The 17,373-nt window shown below is 42.2% G+C and overlaps 1 protein-coding gene across 1 annotated transcript in view; it reads left to right on the forward strand.

The window, feature by feature from the left end:
- LOC139568775 (nidogen-1-like) overlaps positions 1-17,373 on the forward strand; it is a 72,137-nt gene that overhangs the window by 43,746 nt on the left and 11,018 nt on the right. Inside the window, exons 10-16 of the mRNA XM_071390855.1 lie at positions 344-472; positions 815-958; positions 9,043-9,171; positions 11,778-12,014; positions 12,462-12,634; positions 13,617-13,743; positions 17,150-17,321. Of these exons, the coding sequence (XP_071246956.1) occupies positions 344-472; positions 815-958; positions 9,043-9,171; positions 11,778-12,014; positions 12,462-12,634; positions 13,617-13,743; positions 17,150-17,321 (1,111 nt within the window). The remainder of the gene's footprint in view (positions 1-343; positions 473-814; positions 959-9,042; positions 9,172-11,777; positions 12,015-12,461; positions 12,635-13,616; positions 13,744-17,149; positions 17,322-17,373) is intronic.

Here is a 17,373-nt window from a genome sequence, read left to right on the forward strand (position 1 = left end):
TCAGCAAAAGGCAAGACCGCCCAAAGAGATAAGCAAGTACTACAGGACTGAGACAGACTGTAGCATAGGAAAACAAGCAATGTCATCAGAAATGCCCCATCACTAATAGTTCATATTATTAATATACTGTAATGTACAGTATATTGTTACATATACTACAAATGACACAAATGATCACGTTAAATAATTTATTACAAATATGCAATGGAATAATGTCATTATTATTATGGCTGTTGATATGCCTTGCAGTAAGCATTCATCTGGTGCAACAGAATTGCTCTTATGGATACAAAGAAAGTTGTTTGAATTGAGTTGAGTTGAATTGAATGTGTTCATTTTGTAGACATTGACGAGTGCAGAGAGACGCCCGAGATCTGTGGTTCTCACGCCATATGCAACAACCAACCGGGAACATTCCGCTGCGAGTGTATGGACGGTTTCCAGTTCGCCAGCGATGGCAAGACCTGTGTCGGTATGTAGTGCTGAAAAGGCGTGTTTGCAGCTGTGTTGTTGTTTGGATGACCTCCAATATAACTCTGTTGCTTAACTTAATGCACACTCTAAATACAGTAACCTTTTACAGATTGTTTCATAGCATCTATATATTCATCTTAAACTCAAATTTAAGAGTTTCTATGCTATTTCAGTCTATTCATCTGTTGTTTTCATTAGTCTATCAAACAGTCTACTGAGAAATTTCTCACATTTGTTACTCCTTTTTATAGTTTGAGTTTCATCAAACAAAGGATTCAGGGTATTCCTGTCTCCACCAAGTCTAAAATATGCCTCTCCCTTTCCCCCCTATCCTTTGTAGAAGTGGACCGTCCCATAGACCACTGCCAGAGGGGTACCAATAACTGCGACATCCCAGAGAGGGCACGTTGTAGCTACACGGGGGCGTCTGCCTATATCTGCTCCTGTCTGTCCGGCTTCGTGGGTGATGGTTATACTTGCCAGGGTAGGGTGACACTTTAAATCAAATCAAATGATTTATATAGCCCTTCTTACATCAGCTGATATATCAAAGTGCTGTACAGAAACCCACCCTAAAACCCCAAACAGCAAACTGTGTGTGTGTGTGTGTGTGTGTGTGTGTGTGTGTGTGTTTAACTGTTCTTATGGGAACCAGAAGTCCAAAACAAAAATCTTACCTACTGGGGATTTTGTTGGTCTCCGCAAGGTCAAATGCTATTTCTAGGCGGTTAAGGTTAGAATTAGGGTTAGGTTTACATGCTGACCAAACCACTCGCGCGCGTGTTGATTTTGTACCCCCACACCAGACACGATCAGGACACGCAGGATGAAATATCAAAACAAACTCTGAACTAATTATATTAATTTGGGGACAGGTCGAAAAGCATTAAATGTTTATGGCAATTTAGCTAGCTTGCTGTTGCTTGCTCATTTGTCCTGGGATATAAACATTGGGTTGTTATTTTACCTGAAATGCACAAGGTCCTCAACTCCGACAATTAATCCACAGATAAAACGGCAAACCAAATTAGTTTCTCGTCATCTCTCCTCTTTCCTTCAGGCTTCTTCTTATTATTTTGGACTTAATATGGCGGTTGGCAACCAACTTCACAGTATTACTACAACCTTCCGGAGTGTGGACCTAAATTCATCTTTCAATCACCCACGTGGGTATATGCTCCTAAAAACCTATGAGGAGATGGGAGAGGCCAACTTGCAGCGTGATGAGCGTCACAAATAGAACCGATTTCTATTGTAGCGCATGGCCACACAGACGCTCGCTGAAACCCGCGAGCAGTGTGGGTGCAATGGTTGAATAACATGCATGTGTACATTTATTTTACAACGCTCGCGCACGCGACGTGTCTGGTCTGGTCAGCATGTTAGGGTTAGGGGTTAAGGAAAATAAGATTTTGAATGGGACTGAATTGTGTGTCCCCACAAGGTTAGCTGTACAAGTGTGTGTGTGTGTGTGTGTGTGTGTGTGTGTGTGTGTGTGTGTGTGTGTGTGTGTGTGTGTGCAGTGTGTGCGTGCTGTGTGTGTGCGTGCGTGCGTGCGCATGGTGTTCTCTGAGTTTGAAGCACTTTTTAAAATCTTTACTAATGAAATGACTTAAATGATCTGAACTCACAGCAACAATATTTATTTGTCATCAGGTGATATGTCTAGACCTTTTTTACATGTTTTATTTATTTGTCATCAGGTGATATGTCTAGACCTTTTTTACATGTTTTATTTATTTGTCATCAGGTGATATGTCTAGACCTTTTTTACATGTTTTATTTATTTGTCATCAGGTGATATGTCTAGACCTTTTTTACATGTTTTATTTATTTGTTATAATTCTTTTAGGGGGTAAATAATATTGCAGATAGATTGTAGCTTCCATCAACGTTATTGTCTGCATCATTTCCAATCTCCCATATATATTTTTTGTAAATATATGTACAGTTGAAGTCGGAAGTTTACATACACCTTAGCCAACTACATTTAAACTTAGTTTTTCACAGTTCCTGACATTTAATCCAAGTAAAAATTCCCTGCCTTAGGTCAGTTAGGATCACCACTTTATTTTAAGAATGTGAAATGTCAGAATAATAGTAGAGAGAATGATTTATTTCAGCTTTTATTTCTTTCATCACATTCCCAGTGGGTCAGAAGTTTACATACACTCAATTAGTATTTGGTAGCAATAGCCTTTAAATTGTTTAACTTGGGTCAAACGTTTCGGGTAGCCTTCCACAAGCTTCCCACAATAAGTTGGGTGAATTTTGGACCATTCCTCCTGACAGAGCTGGTGTAACTGAGTCAGGTTTGCAGGCCTCCTTGCTCGCAGACGCTTTTCAGTTCTGCCCACAAATTTTCTATGGGATTGAGGTCAGGGCTTTGTGATGGTCACTCCAATACCTTGACTTTGTTGTCCTTAAGCCATTTTGCCACAACTTTGGAAGTATGCTTATTTTTCCTCCCTCATGATGTCAGCTATTTTGTGAAGTGCACCAGTCCCTCCTGCAGCAAAGCACCCCCACAACATGATGCTGCCACCCCCGTGCTTCACGTTTGGGATGGTGTTCTTCGGCTTGCAAGCCTCCCCCTTTTTCCTCCAAACATAACGATGGTCATAATGGCCAACAGTTCTATTTTTGTTTCATCAGACCAGAGGACATTTCTCCAAAAAGTATGATCTTTGTCCCCATGTGCAGTTGCAAACCGTAGTCTGGCTTTTTTATGGCGGTTTTGGAGCTGTGGCTTCTTCCTTGCTGAGCGGCCTTTCAGGTTATGTCGATACAGGACTCGTTTTTATTGTGGATATACTAGACTGTTAGCCCTTCCATTTCCTTTGTTAATATGGACTCTTTTGACCTACATTTATTTTGTTTTAGAGATGAGTACTGAATTGCATGGCCTCTATAGGCACATTTAAAAGTGTGCCATACAATAAGGGGGTTTGCTGTACCTACAGTTGAAGTCGGAGGTTTACATACACTTAGGTTGGAGTCATTAAAACTCGTTTTTCAACCACTCCACAAATTTCTTGTTAACCTCTCTAGGGTAGCGTACCACCTGTCAACAGCCAGCGAAACTGCAGGGCTACAAATTCAAAACAACAAAAATGTCATAATTAAGATTCCTCAAACATACATGTATTTTACACCATTTTAAAGATAAAATTCTCGTTAATCCAGCCACAGTGTCTGATTTCAAAAATGCTTTACAGCGAAAGCACCACAAACGATTATGTTAGGTCACCACCAAGCCAGAGAAAAACACAGCCATTTTTCCAGCCAGAGAGGAGTCACAAAAAGCATAAATATAGATCAAATTAATCACTAACCTTTGATCTTCATCAGATAACACTCATAGGACTTCATGTTACACAATACATGTATGTTTTAGTTCATATTTATATCCAAAAATCTGAGTTTACATTGGCGTGTTATGTTCAGTAGTTCCAAAACATGTGGTGATTTTTGCAGAGAGCCACATCAAATTACAGAAATACTCATAATAAACATTGATAAAGATACGACTATTATACATGGAACTTTAGATAAACATCTCCTTAATGCAGCCTCTGCGTCAGATTTCAAAAAAACTTTACGGAAAAAGCAAACCATGCAATAATCTGAGTACAGCGTTCAGACGACAAAATCAAGCCAAATTGATATCCGCCATGTTGGAGTCAACATTAGTCAGAAATAGCATTATAAATATTCACTTACCTTTGATGATCTTCATCAGAATGCACTCCCAGGAATCCCAGTTCCACATTAAATGTTTGTTTAGTTCTATAATGTCCATAATTTATGTCCAAATAGATCTTTCTGTTAGCGCGTTTGGTAAACAAATCCACACTCACGAAGCGGGTCCACCAGTTGCAGACGAAATATCCAAAAGTTCCGTTACGGTCCATAGAAACCTGTCAAACTAATTATAGAATCAATCTTTAGAATGTTTTTAACATAAATCTTCAATAATATTCCAACCGGAGAATTCCTTTGTCTGTAGAGAAGCAATGGAACAGAGCTCGCTCTCACGGGAGCGCGCGAGACTGATCTCGAGGCTGCTGGCAGACACCTGACTCATTCCCCTCTCATTCAGCCATACTTCACAGTAGAGGCATCAAACAAGTTTCTAAAGACTGTTGACATCTAGTGGAAGCAGTAGGAAGTACAACATAACCAATATCCCACAGTAAATTCAATAGGGGCTGGGTTAAAAAACTTCAAGACTCAGATTTCCCAGTTCCTGGTTGGATTTTTTCTGAGGTTTTTGCCTGCCATATGAGTTCTGTTATACTCACAGACATCATTCAAACAGTTTTAGAAACTTCAGAGTGTTTTCTATCCAAATCTACAAATTCCCAATGCTACCCCCTACCCTAGAGAAGTTAACAAACTATAGTTTTGGTCGGTTAGGACATCTACTTTGTGCATGGCACAAGTAATTTTTCCAACAATTGTTTACAGACAGGTTATTTCACTTATAATTCACAGCATCACAATTCCATTGGGTCAGAAGTTTACATACACTAAGTTGACTGTGCCTTTAAACAGCTTGGAAAATTCCAGAAAATAATGTCATGGCTTTAGACGCTTCTGATAGGCTAATTGACATAATTTGAGTCAGTTGGAGGTGTACCTGTGGATGTATTTCAAGTCCTACCTTGAAACCCAGTGCCTCTTTGCTTGACATCATGGGAAAATCAAAATAAATCAGCCAAGACCTCAGAAAAAAAATTGTAGACCTCCACAAGTCTGGTTCATCCTTGGGAGCAATTTCCAAACACCTGAAGGTACCACGTTCATCTGTACAAACAGTAGTACGCAAGTATAAACACCATGGGACCACGCAGCCGTCATAGCGCTCAGGAAGGAGACGCGTTCTGTCTCCTAGAGATGAACGTACTTTGGTGCAAAAAGTGCAAATCAATCCCAGAACAACAGCAAAGGACCTTGTGAAGATGCTGGAGGAAACAGGTACAAAAGTATCTATATCCACAGTAAAACAAGTCCTATATCGACAACCTGAAAGGCAAGGAAGAAGCCACTGCTCCAAAACCGCCATAAATAAGCCAGACTACGGTTTGCAACTGCACATGGGGACAAAGTTCGTATTTTTTGGAGAAATGTCTTTTGGTCTGATGAAACAAAAATAGAACTGTTTGGCCATAATGACCATCATTATGTTTGGAGGAAAAAGGGGGAGGCTTGCAAGCCGAAGAACACCATCCCAACCGTGAAGCACGGGGGTGGCAGCATCATGTTGTGGGGGTGCTTTGCTGCAGGAGGGACTGGTGCACTTCACAAAATAGATGGCATCATGAGGGAGGAAAATTATGTGGATATATTGAAGAAACATGTCAAGACATCAGTCAGGAAGTTAAAGCTTGGTCGCAAATGGGTCTTACAAATGGACAATGACCCCAAGCATACTTCCAAAGTTGTGGCAAAATGGCTTAAGGACAACAAAGTCAAGGTATTGGAGGGGCCATCACAAAGCCCTGACCTCAATCCTAGAGAAATGTGTGGGCTGAACTGAAAAAGCTTGTGCGAGCAAGGAGGCCTACAAACCTGACTCAGTTACACCAGCTCTGTTAGGAGGAATGGACCAAAATTCACCCAACTTATTGTGGGAAACTTGTGGAAGGCTACCCGAAACGTTTGACCCAAGTTAAACAATTTAAAGGAAATGCTACCAAATACTAATTGAGTGTATGTAAACTTCTGACCAACTGGGAATGTGATGAAATAAATAAAAGTTGAAATAAATAATTCCCTCTACTATTATTCATACATGTCACATTCTTAAATAAAGTGGTGATTCTAATTGACCTAAGACAGGGATTTTTTACTAGTTTTAAATGTCAGAAATTGTGAAAAACTGAGTTTAAATCTATTTGGCTAAGGTATATGTAAACTTCTGACTTCAACTGTATGTTATGTTGGAAAAAATGATTTATTCATTGTTCTGTCCTAGTTAAAAACAAGTTATCATCCAATAGGGTTTGATAAAATGTCCAATATCCTCGCCCACGTGTAAATTCTGTAAGTAATATACAGTATAAGCCAATTATTTGATGGTCCAACCGCATTCTGTCCCCTAACAAAAACATTTTAAACTTTTGGTACCAGAGAGAATGACATAAGAAAGTAGTCAAGACGACTAGCTTTATTGAGCCTCCGCCATGTTTTCTCACTAGGTCAGGATATTTAAGCCTCCATATATCCACTAGTTCCAATATTTCCATGACATTTGTGATTTCCTTAAGTGCATGCAGGTGATAGTTTGTAGTGGGATTTCCTTTACGGTCCATTGAGGTATTTAAAACCGCATTGTTATCTCTCGCCATAATAATAGTCTCGTATTGCTTGTAGGGTTGATAAATTATTATATGTATTTTCAAAGAAGCGTGGATCATCAATATTTGGACCGTATAGGTTAATGAGCGATATCTGTTTATGGTCCAATAACATATTTTAAATCATCCATCTATCCTGAGGATCTGTTTGGACAATTTGCATATTCGGATCAAAATTACTGTTAATTAATATCATCACTCTTTTTGAATTACTTTGCCCATGGGAGAAATACATTTAGCCCCCCCCCCCCCCAGTCCTTTTCCCACACAACTTCATCTGAAATTGTTGAATGAGTTTCCTGTAAACAATATATATTATATTCCTTCTCTTTTAGCCAGGTAAATACTGATTATCTTTTCTCATTATCTACTAAGCCATTACAATTATAACTGGCTATACTTATTTCACCATTTACCATAGTGAGATACAAATTTCAAATCTATTTATCATAATATATGTTTGTAAACTCACCATTGAAAAGTACCATAGTGATTGAGTGTCCATATAGCTATACCATGATATTTGCATTGCTACTAAGTAAACCTCCAATTGTTCCCCACTATTCCACCCGCTAAAACCCCTCCCCATCCCAAGGTGGGTTGTCATCCCAGTGACCGGCAGACCACCCCCATCCCCTAAAGACCAGGACCCATCCTTGGAAAAGAGCACACAGTGCCACCCACAGAACAGAAACAGATCAACCGCCAAAAGCATTTCCATTGCCCTCACCTCAATTTGCATTATATATTGCTATTAAAATATGTATATATATTAAAAATCCAGCACATCTTAATTTCCATAATTAACAAATAACATGCGTAATAATGTAGGCAGTTCATGCAAAGGATTGTTACCTATAACCAGGATTGTTACCTATAACCAGGATTGTTACCTATAACCAGGATTGTTACCTACAGTATAACCAGGATTGCCATTACAAAAACTCACTCACTCACTCACTCACTCACTCACTCACTCACTCACTCACTCACTCACTCACTCAACCCCTTTCCCCCACAAACAACCATAAGCTCAGATGCTCAACAGTTGTTCCATCCCTGAGCCCAACTCAAGAAAGGACATGATTTACGAACGGATATACAGTTGCAGCTGTTTGAGAAGGCCTGCAAGACTGTGCACAAAAAGGGGAGATTTGATTAACCATTGTCAAGTCCTAGGTGATGGAGATCAGATACACCCCCTTCCCCTGAAACACACACACGCTGGTCCCCCGTTGTGACCAGTTCGCCAAGCATCTCTGTGCAGTCAAAACTTTGATTATTTTGTGCCACCAGGGCCACAATAATATGTCCCTTCTCTGATTGTCTGAGTATGACCCCCTCCCCATGGGTTACTTCAGATATGTCTAGACTTTGCAGCACTTGTCTAGTTACTAGGCCATATTTGAATAGTGTACTTTACTGTCCAAGATGAAAAATAAAGTTGTCTTTTGCTTTTCTCAGAACCCCCCCCAGACACCACAGAAACACACAAACCCATCAGCTAAACTCTCCACTGGGTCTCTCTAGTTTGAACCCTCTGAGTCCTTCTCGTTGTAATGCACCTGGACAGGAAATGCAAACACAACCCGGCCCTACAGCTGGGGAGCTCGTTGGTCATGCGTTTTATTCATCCATCCATCCCTGTATTTCTTATTTTCCCTCGTCCAACGTGACTTGGCCCGCCACCAAACGAAAGCTGTAGGAATTTCCATGTGTTCTTGTAGAATTTGGTGGATTTGGAGAACTCATTTTTCATTTGTTGGCCTTAGAGATATACTTCAGAGGTTGGGGTAGTGAGCTGGGTGTGTTACATCCAAGTTGTATCCAAAGAATGGTCTCCCTGTCCCTATCAAACGCTAAGCTTCAAAATGTGTACACAGTACTTTAGTTATGCAGCTATTATGTTTTATTGACTGTTATCTAAAGAATGATGTTTCTTTCCCCATGTAACACCATCACATAGCACAGGATGTGACATGTCATGAATGTATGTTTCAGATTTAGATACTTTATATAGGCGTAGTGCAATACCAATACATATGAATGTGTATTTTTTTGTATATTTCCATTGCAGGATTTCATTTTCACAGTCCTATTGACTGTATATTTCAGCTATATATTTAAATATGTTGATACCTTATTTTCAGTTGAACTTGGCGTCTGTGTCCCTATTGTTTCTCATTGACTGTTGTTTCACACACAGACGTTGACGAGTGTGAGCAAGGTCGCTGTCACCGGGACGCCGTCTGTTATAACTCTCAGGGCTCCTTCGCCTGTCAGTGCCACCCTGGTTTCCATGGCGACGGCTTCCAGTGTACTCCCGGCTCCCCGGGTAGGTAACCCCTTTTCTGTGTAAATAAATCACCTTTTCAAACCCCAAGTTGTGTGAGAGGAGTTCTTCTTCATTTGGAACCAAACAGAAGTTTGATCCCTGGTCAAGTCATACCAACAACTCTAAAAATGGGTGAATCTGCAGTTCAAACTATAACAAAGTTGTCACCCGGCCAGTGTTTTGGTAAATAGCTCAGGGATGGGACTGGAGAAATGTAACCATTCTCAAATGAATAGACGGAGCTATGGATGCAAGAACTGACCTTCCATGACATCAAAATGATAGTTTTACCCACGTTTTAAAGATATACATTGTTTGTTTAGAATTACAATGTTTACAAACATTGGAGTAAAATACGCTTATATTTTGGGTTCTGATGGGGTACGGCAGTTGAAATAAGTTCATGAGACATTTACAAGTTGTGATGTGTAGATTGGCCCTTTAAGGAAATGGACAGGGTGTGTACGTACATTAAGCTGCCTCATGCTGCAGAAACAGGATATAGGCTCCTACCCTATGGGCCCTTTTGTCTCAGACAAGGCTACTGATACTTCTAAGTTAAACAGCAGCCAGAGGCAGTGTAGTCTAAAATGTGCAAAGGGAAGTCAAGAGATATGCATTCAGAAGGAACCTCTGAATGATACGGCTATGTCCGGAAGTATGTAAATACTGTACATTCAATGGGTACAGTTCAAGCTCTCATCAGCCATCTTCTTCCCCTCAAAATGTTAGGATTCGCCCTAGTTATACTTCTTCTGTCTTAGTGCCAACAGCTGGAACACGTGAAGCTCCTAACTGTATAGTTTGGTTTAGAGGGAGAGGGAGGGGGAGGGGGAGAGTCCGGGCGGCGGAGCGAGACAGATTTGTCATCAGAGGAAAGCATAATATACCAGAGACGAACTGTTTATATTGAACGTCAACACAAGCCATAGTGGACTTAACAGTATACACAGTGCATTTTACTAATGGAGGTCTGTCCGCTAAGTTGGTGTTGCGTCATCGCCTGGCACAAATGGAAAGTTATTTAATCATGGAACGCTCCCAGCATGGTAGACCGTGGATTGAGGCGAAGGCCGGAACAGAGTGTACAACCATAAGACTGATATAGGACTCCATGAGACTGCGTGCTAAAATATGGAACTGTTAGGGGGAGGGAGGATGGATGAAGTGCGTGTGCGTGTGCTTCGGGGTTCTGAAACTCACTCGGAACTGAGTGTCTGTTGGTTTCTGGTGTGCCTTGACCCTCTTCCCTCCCCCCTTGAATGACATTTAAAGGTTGACATTTGACACTGTGCAGCCTTCCTGCGCCGGGATGGGTATAACAACACACAGGTGTTACGTAGGGAGGATAAAGGAATGGTGTTGATACATAACATACAATCGCCATTGAGAAAGACCAACGTAGCTGCGCATTCTCCATGCAATTAGGGCCAAAGGCCTGGAACATGTCACATGGATGTGCTTGAATAGAGCCAATGCTTCCACACTCCCGAATACAGACTCCTGGGTCGCGTCCCTAATGGCCTATATATTGCACTACTTTTGGCCAGGGTCAATAGTCCAATTTAGTTGAACATAAAGGTAAAGATGCCCTGGAGTTACAACCAGGAATTTAAACATTTAATAAACAACAACTGAAGTAATAGGAAAAAGTATCACTTGCCCCTATTGACCTAGCAACCAATACATTTCCTTTTTGATTCAACTCACCACTGTATGTTTGGGAATGTAGGGTATGTGTATTCAAGTGTTCCATTATTTTTCTATAGGCTGCAGCTTTCGTGTCATGTACTGAAGCCTTGGGTTGTTTGTGAGTTGGCATCTTTCTCAGCTGTTACCTCTTTGTTCAAGTCCAATCCAGGTGTCAACTGCATGTATGTACTCCACCACGCTAATTATAGCTTTTTCTACTCTGCCTCCACAGTTTTGTCATAATTTGTACAACCCGTCTGAAAAGGGGGCATCATTTGGTCCTCCTTTGTCTGAACTTGTACTTGTAGTATACACTGTAGCGTCTGGACCCGGTGAGAGTTGACCTGGTTGTCTCCCTCGCATCTCGACAGTTGACGACCGTCTGACAAAGACTGCTTTGATCTTTGCCTCCTCAGAGACAACCGTTCCCACCGTTGACTAGTTGTCTTTTTTTGGTGGCTTTTGTTGATTGCTGCGGCCAGACGTTGTGCAAAGCGCAGATTGTATGTTGCGGCTGTTTGGGATTGTTATGACTGGTCTGTGGTTAACCGGACAGATACCCTGGGGGTAAGTCTTTCAGTGAGACACTGATATTCCAGATGTCACCGTGTCCCCTATGTCAGAGTTACGGGACTTCAAAAATGATTCTACATTTAATCGTATGCTCATCGGCCCTCTCCTTATTCCATGTTTTCCATATTAGTAGTGGGCAAGTAACTTTAGTTTCGAACTGCCATGTGCCATGTCATACAGTAAGGAGATTATATTTAAACCAAAGCTATACAGCGCTTTAAAATGAAAGAGCAATTTCTTAGAAACCTTTTCTAAAAGACATGTAGGATCATTTTTATCTTCTTAATTTCCTCTATTTCATTTATTACTTCTCTCATGTCATCTTTCTGTTTTTATTCCAGAGCGTGAGAAGACGCAGTGCGAGCGAGACAGAGAAAGCATCCAGGTCTCCTCCAACACAGGCTCGCTTTCCTTCTTCCGCCCACGCCCTGCCGTCAGTCAGTACGTTCCTACCTGCGACCAGCATGGTGCCTACGAGCCTACCCAGTGCCACGGTAGCATTGGGCAGTGCTGGTGTGTGGACGGCAATGGTCAGGAGATCCCGAACACTAGAACTGGCCCCGGCCAAAGACCTTTGTGTGAGTGACTGCCTCAAAAGATGGAGGGGGCGATTGGTCATCCTTGGCTTGTACCTTAATATTCATATTCAACATATTCATGCACTCATAGCACTCATGTCTATTCCATTACACTCAACATTTGCACCCGCATGCTAAATAAAAATACATTAGGAACCCATTGGGCACATACTAGTTGAATTAACATTGTTTCCACGTCATTTCAACAAAAAATATATACGTGATGACATTAAATCAACGTGAAAAACTGATTGGATTTGCAAAAAGTAATCAAAGTAAAGTAACTTTTAACCTAAATTCAATGGCATGGTTGAACGTTTTGTTGATTTCACATTTAATTTAGGTTAGTTGAAAACTCAATCATATGCAACTCAAAACTAGACGTTGATAGGACGTCTGTGCCCAGTGGGAAATGACAATGTAACTTCAGTTGACCTCCCTTGACAGGTATTGACCAGGGAGTTATTCCTCCCCCGATCGGACCCACCACCAGGCCGGATGTCTCTCCTGTGGCCCCAGGGACCCACCTGCTCTTTGCCCAGAGCGGGAAGATCGAGCAAATCCCCCTGGACGGATACAGCATGAACAAAGGAGAGGCCAAAGCCCTGCTGCACCTGCCTGTGAGGCTCCACATTCCCGCACCTCAACTCACCTCACATTATCTCAGTCAGACAGTCAGTCAGTTTGTCAGTCATTCAGTCAAGCACTGCACATCACTTGCTACAAGCACTGTGGGAAGTTACTTATTGACTCACAAACTTTAACTCACTCACTCACTCTCTTCTCAAGTGAGTGGTTCACTCTGTCAGTAACTCACTCCTCTGTAAGCCCTGGCCTACCACGCCTTGTCAAGATGGCCGCTCACCAGACGGCCAGAGCTGTCTTCTAAGACCCCCAGTCTTAGGTTGAATGAAAATAGGGGGATTTGATCATCTCTTCCTCGCATGTCAGATGTTTCCTTTAGCCGGACTGAGAGTGCGTTGATGGGTGTTGTGGGTCCACGTACCCACTCTCTGGAATGTCCCAAATGCCACTTGAACAATCTCCTGATTGTGTGAGTCGGCCATCCATACTCGTCCTCAGGCTTTTCTTCTTTCTTCTCACTAGCGTGGAATGGTCTGGCAGAACATGTAACTGGACATACAGAGGGATTCCCCATAAATGCTTCAATTGTTTGGCTAACCGCAATCTGCCATTTTGAAATGTAATGTAACATTGTGTATTTCTTATGTCATTTGGTTGAACCCCATCTGAAATGAGCGGGGCGAGATATTAACATTAACACTATTAAAGTAATTCCTGTTCTGCTTGCAACATACATTTGACAATCTTGATAAAAACCATTTATAACATTACTGCAATGCTCTCTTGGTGTAAACAATGCATCCTATATTCTGACGCTCGAATGGTTTCCAATTAACAGTTAAGAAGGGAAAACACAAGGACATTTTTTGTTGTTGTACCAGGCCAGCTACACACAATACTATGGTGCAAAGTGCATTGGATAATTGGTCTATTCAATGTGTCAATGTGTTTGTATCTGTCCCGATCTAAATAAACCATTAATCAATAAAACCCTCTGTCTCTATGTGTTGCTCCCAGGACAGAGTGGCGATCGCTGTGGCCTACGACTGTGTGGAGAAGATGGTGTACTGGTCGGACATCACAGGGCCCTCCATCAGTAAGGCCAGCCTGGAGGGAGGAGACACCATCTCTCTTGTCACAACAGGTGAGCAGTACACAGGTCTCAGGCCAGTCTGGACGGCAGAGACACCATCTCTCTCATCACAACAGGTGAGCAGTACACAGGTCTCAGACCAGTCTGGACGGCAGAGACACCATCTCTCTCATCACAACAGGTGAGCAGTACACAGGTCTCAGGTCAGCCTGGAGGGAGGAGAAACCATCCTCTCTCGTCACAAAAGGTGAGCTGTTCACAGGTCTGAGGTCAGCCTGTAGGGAAAAGACACCATCTCTCTCGTCACAACCGCTTCAGTACACAGGTCTCAGGCCAGTCTGGAGGGAGGAGACACAATCTCTCTCGTCACAACAGGTGAGCGGTACACTGGTCTGAGATCAGCTCAAACCTAGCTAGCCTGGTCCATGAAACGCATCAAGAATGATAATAGTTAACTTTTCATTTATAATATTTGATTTCTCATGGATTTCTCATAATTTACTTATATACACATGTAAAGCCTTTATAAAGGCTTATTCATGAAAGATTGTATAACGTGTAAACAAAAACAAAAGTTCCATAAATTTCATCTTTTGACATGTGTGAAACAACACGGACAAATGACGGATTGTGATCCATTGTCTTGGTAGTCTTTCAATGTACACTATATATCCAAAAGTATGTGGGCACCAATTCAAATTAGTGGATTTGGCTATTTCAGCCACACCCATTGCTGACAGGTGTATAAAATCGGGCATACAGCCATGCAATCTCCATAGACAAACATTGCCAGTAGAATGGCATTACTGAAGAGCTAAGTGACTTTCAACATGGCACCGTCATAGGATGCCACCTTTCCAACAGTGGTGGAAAAAGTACCCAACTATCATACTTGGGTAAAAGTAAAGATACCTTAATAGAAAATGACTCAAGTAAAAGTAAAAGTCACCCAGTAAAATTCTACTTGAGTAAAAGTATTTGGTTTAAAATATACTTAAGTATCAAAAGTAAAAGTATAAATAATTTCAAGTTCCTTATATTGAGCAAACCAGATGGCACCATTTTCTGCCATCTGGTGTGTCCGCCAGATCCGAGGCAATAGGGATGACCAGGGGTGTTCGGTTGATAAGTGCGTGAATTTGACTATTTGACGTCCTGCTAAGCATTCAAAATGTAACGAGTACTTTTGGGTGTCAAGGAAAATGTGAGGAGTAAGCTGTAAGCTGCAAAGTGGTAGGCCACACAAGCTCACAGAATGGGAACGCCAAGTGCTGAAGCACATTGCATGTAACACTCACTACCGAGTTCCAAACTGCCTCTGGAAGCAACGTCAGCACAAGCACTGTTCGTTAAGGACCTTCAAGAAATGGGTTTCCATGGCCCGAGCAGCTGCACACAAGCCTAAGATCACCATGCGCAATGCCAAGCGTCGGCTGGAGTGGTGTAAAGCTCGCCGCCATTGGACTCTGGAGCAGTGAAAATGCGTTCTCTGGAGTGAGGAATCATTCTTCACCATCTGGCAGTCCAACGGACGAATACCTGCCTGAATGCATAGTGCCAACTGTAAAGTTTGGTGGAGGAGGAATACTGGTCTGGGGCTGTTTTTCATGGTTCAGGCTAGGCCCCTTAGTTCCAGTGAAGCATACAACAGCATACAATGACATGCTAGATGATTCTGTGCTTCCAACTTTGTGGCAACAGTTTGGGGAAGGCCCTTTCCTGTTTCAGCATGACAATGCCCCCATGCACAGAGAATGGTGCTAGTAAAACTAAATGCTAGTAAAACTAAGTGCATGTTCTTCAACTGCCCGCACCCTCCCTCCCGACTAGCATAACTACTCTGGACGGTTCTGACCTAGAATATGTGGACAACTACAAATACCTAGGTGTCTGGTTAGACTGTAAACTCTCCTTCCAGACTCACATTAAGCATCTCCAATCCAAAATTAAATCTAGAATCAGATTCCTATTTCGCAACAAAGCCTCCTTCACTCATGCTGCCAAACTTACCCTCGTAAAACTGACTATCCTACCGATCCTTGACTTCGGCGATGTCATTTACAAAATAGCCCCCAACACTCTACTCTGCAAACTGGATGTAGTCTATCACAGTGCCATCCGTTTTATCACCAAAGCCCCATATACCACCCACCACTGCGACCTTATATGCTCTCGTTGGCTGGCCCTCACTACATATTCGTCACCAAACTCACTGGCTCCAGGTCATCTATAAGTCTCTGCTAGGTAAAGCCCCGCCTTATCTCAGCTCACTGGTCACCATAGCAACACCCACCCGTAGCACGCGCTCCAGCAGGTATATTGCACTGGTCAACCCCAAAGCCAACACTTCCTTTGGCCGCCTTTCCTTACAGTTCTCTGCTGACTGGAACGAATTGCAAAAATCTCTGAAGCTGGAGTCTTATATCTCCCTCTCTAACTTTAAGCTGTCTGAGCAGCTTACCGATCACTGTACCTGTACAAAGCCAATCTGTAAATAGCCCACCCGACTACCTCATCCCCATATTATTACTTACCCTCTTGCTCTTTTGCACCACAGTATCTCTACTTGCACAGCATCATCTGCACATCTATCACTCCAGTATTAATGCTAAATTGTAATTATTTTTGCCTCTAGGGCTTATTTATTACCTACCTCCCTACTCTTCTACATTTGCACACACTGTACATAGATTTTTCTATTTTTCTTTTCTTTTGTGTTATTGACTGTATGTTTCTTTATGTGTAACTCTGTGTTGTTGTTTTTGTCGCACTATTTTGCTTTATCTTGGCCAGGTCACAGTTGTAAATGAGAACTTGTTCCCAACTGGCCTACCTGGTTAAATAAAGGTGAAAAAAAGGTCCATACATAAATGATTTGTTGAGATTGGTGTGGAAGAACTTGACTGGCCTGCACAGAGCCCTGACCTCAACCCCATCGAACCGCTTTGGGATGAATTGGAACGCCGACTGCGAGCCAGCTCTAATCGCCTAACATCAGTGCCCGATCTCACTAATGCTCTTGTGGCTGAATGGAAGCAAGCAATGTTCCAAAATCTAGTGGAAAGACTTCCCAGAACAGTCTTTTATAGCAGCAAAGGGGGCACCAACGCCATATTAATGTCCATGATTTTGGAATGAGATGTTCGACGAGCAAGTGTCCACATACTTTTGGTCATGTAGTGTATAACTCCCAGGGATGGAAATAAAGCTAACCTAAGGATAGTATTTTTCATATCGGGCTTGTAGAAAATGTGCCCAACTAGCTTGCTGGCTAGTGATTTTTTCTTCTTCTTAAATATCCCACAGATTTTGGACCCGGGCTTGTAGGAATTGCGGTCTATTAGGCTGGCAGGCCAGTGCTCAAAATCCTTAAATTCCATACCTGATGACCCTCATAGAAAATCTGTAGTTTCTGTCTGAACTGGGCGTAATGATATCCTCCTTTTCTCTTCCTTAGACCTGGAGAGCCCAGAGGGTTTGGCTATCGACCACCTGGCCCGCCTAATGTTCTGGACGGACTCCATGAAGGACAGGATTGAGGTGGCCAAACTGGACGGAAGCCAGCGCCGTGTTCTCTTCGACACCGACCTGGTCAACCCCCGGCCCATCGTCACTGACCCCTCCAATGGGTACGTGTCTTTGGACAATGTCTGACTTTGATTCCTTTGATGCAAATTTGTG

Source organism: Salvelinus alpinus, chromosome 2 (assembly GCF_045679555.1).
Source record: "Salvelinus alpinus chromosome 2, SLU_Salpinus.1, whole genome shotgun sequence".
Taxonomy (NCBI): Eukaryota; Metazoa; Chordata; class Actinopteri; order Salmoniformes; family Salmonidae; genus Salvelinus; species Salvelinus alpinus.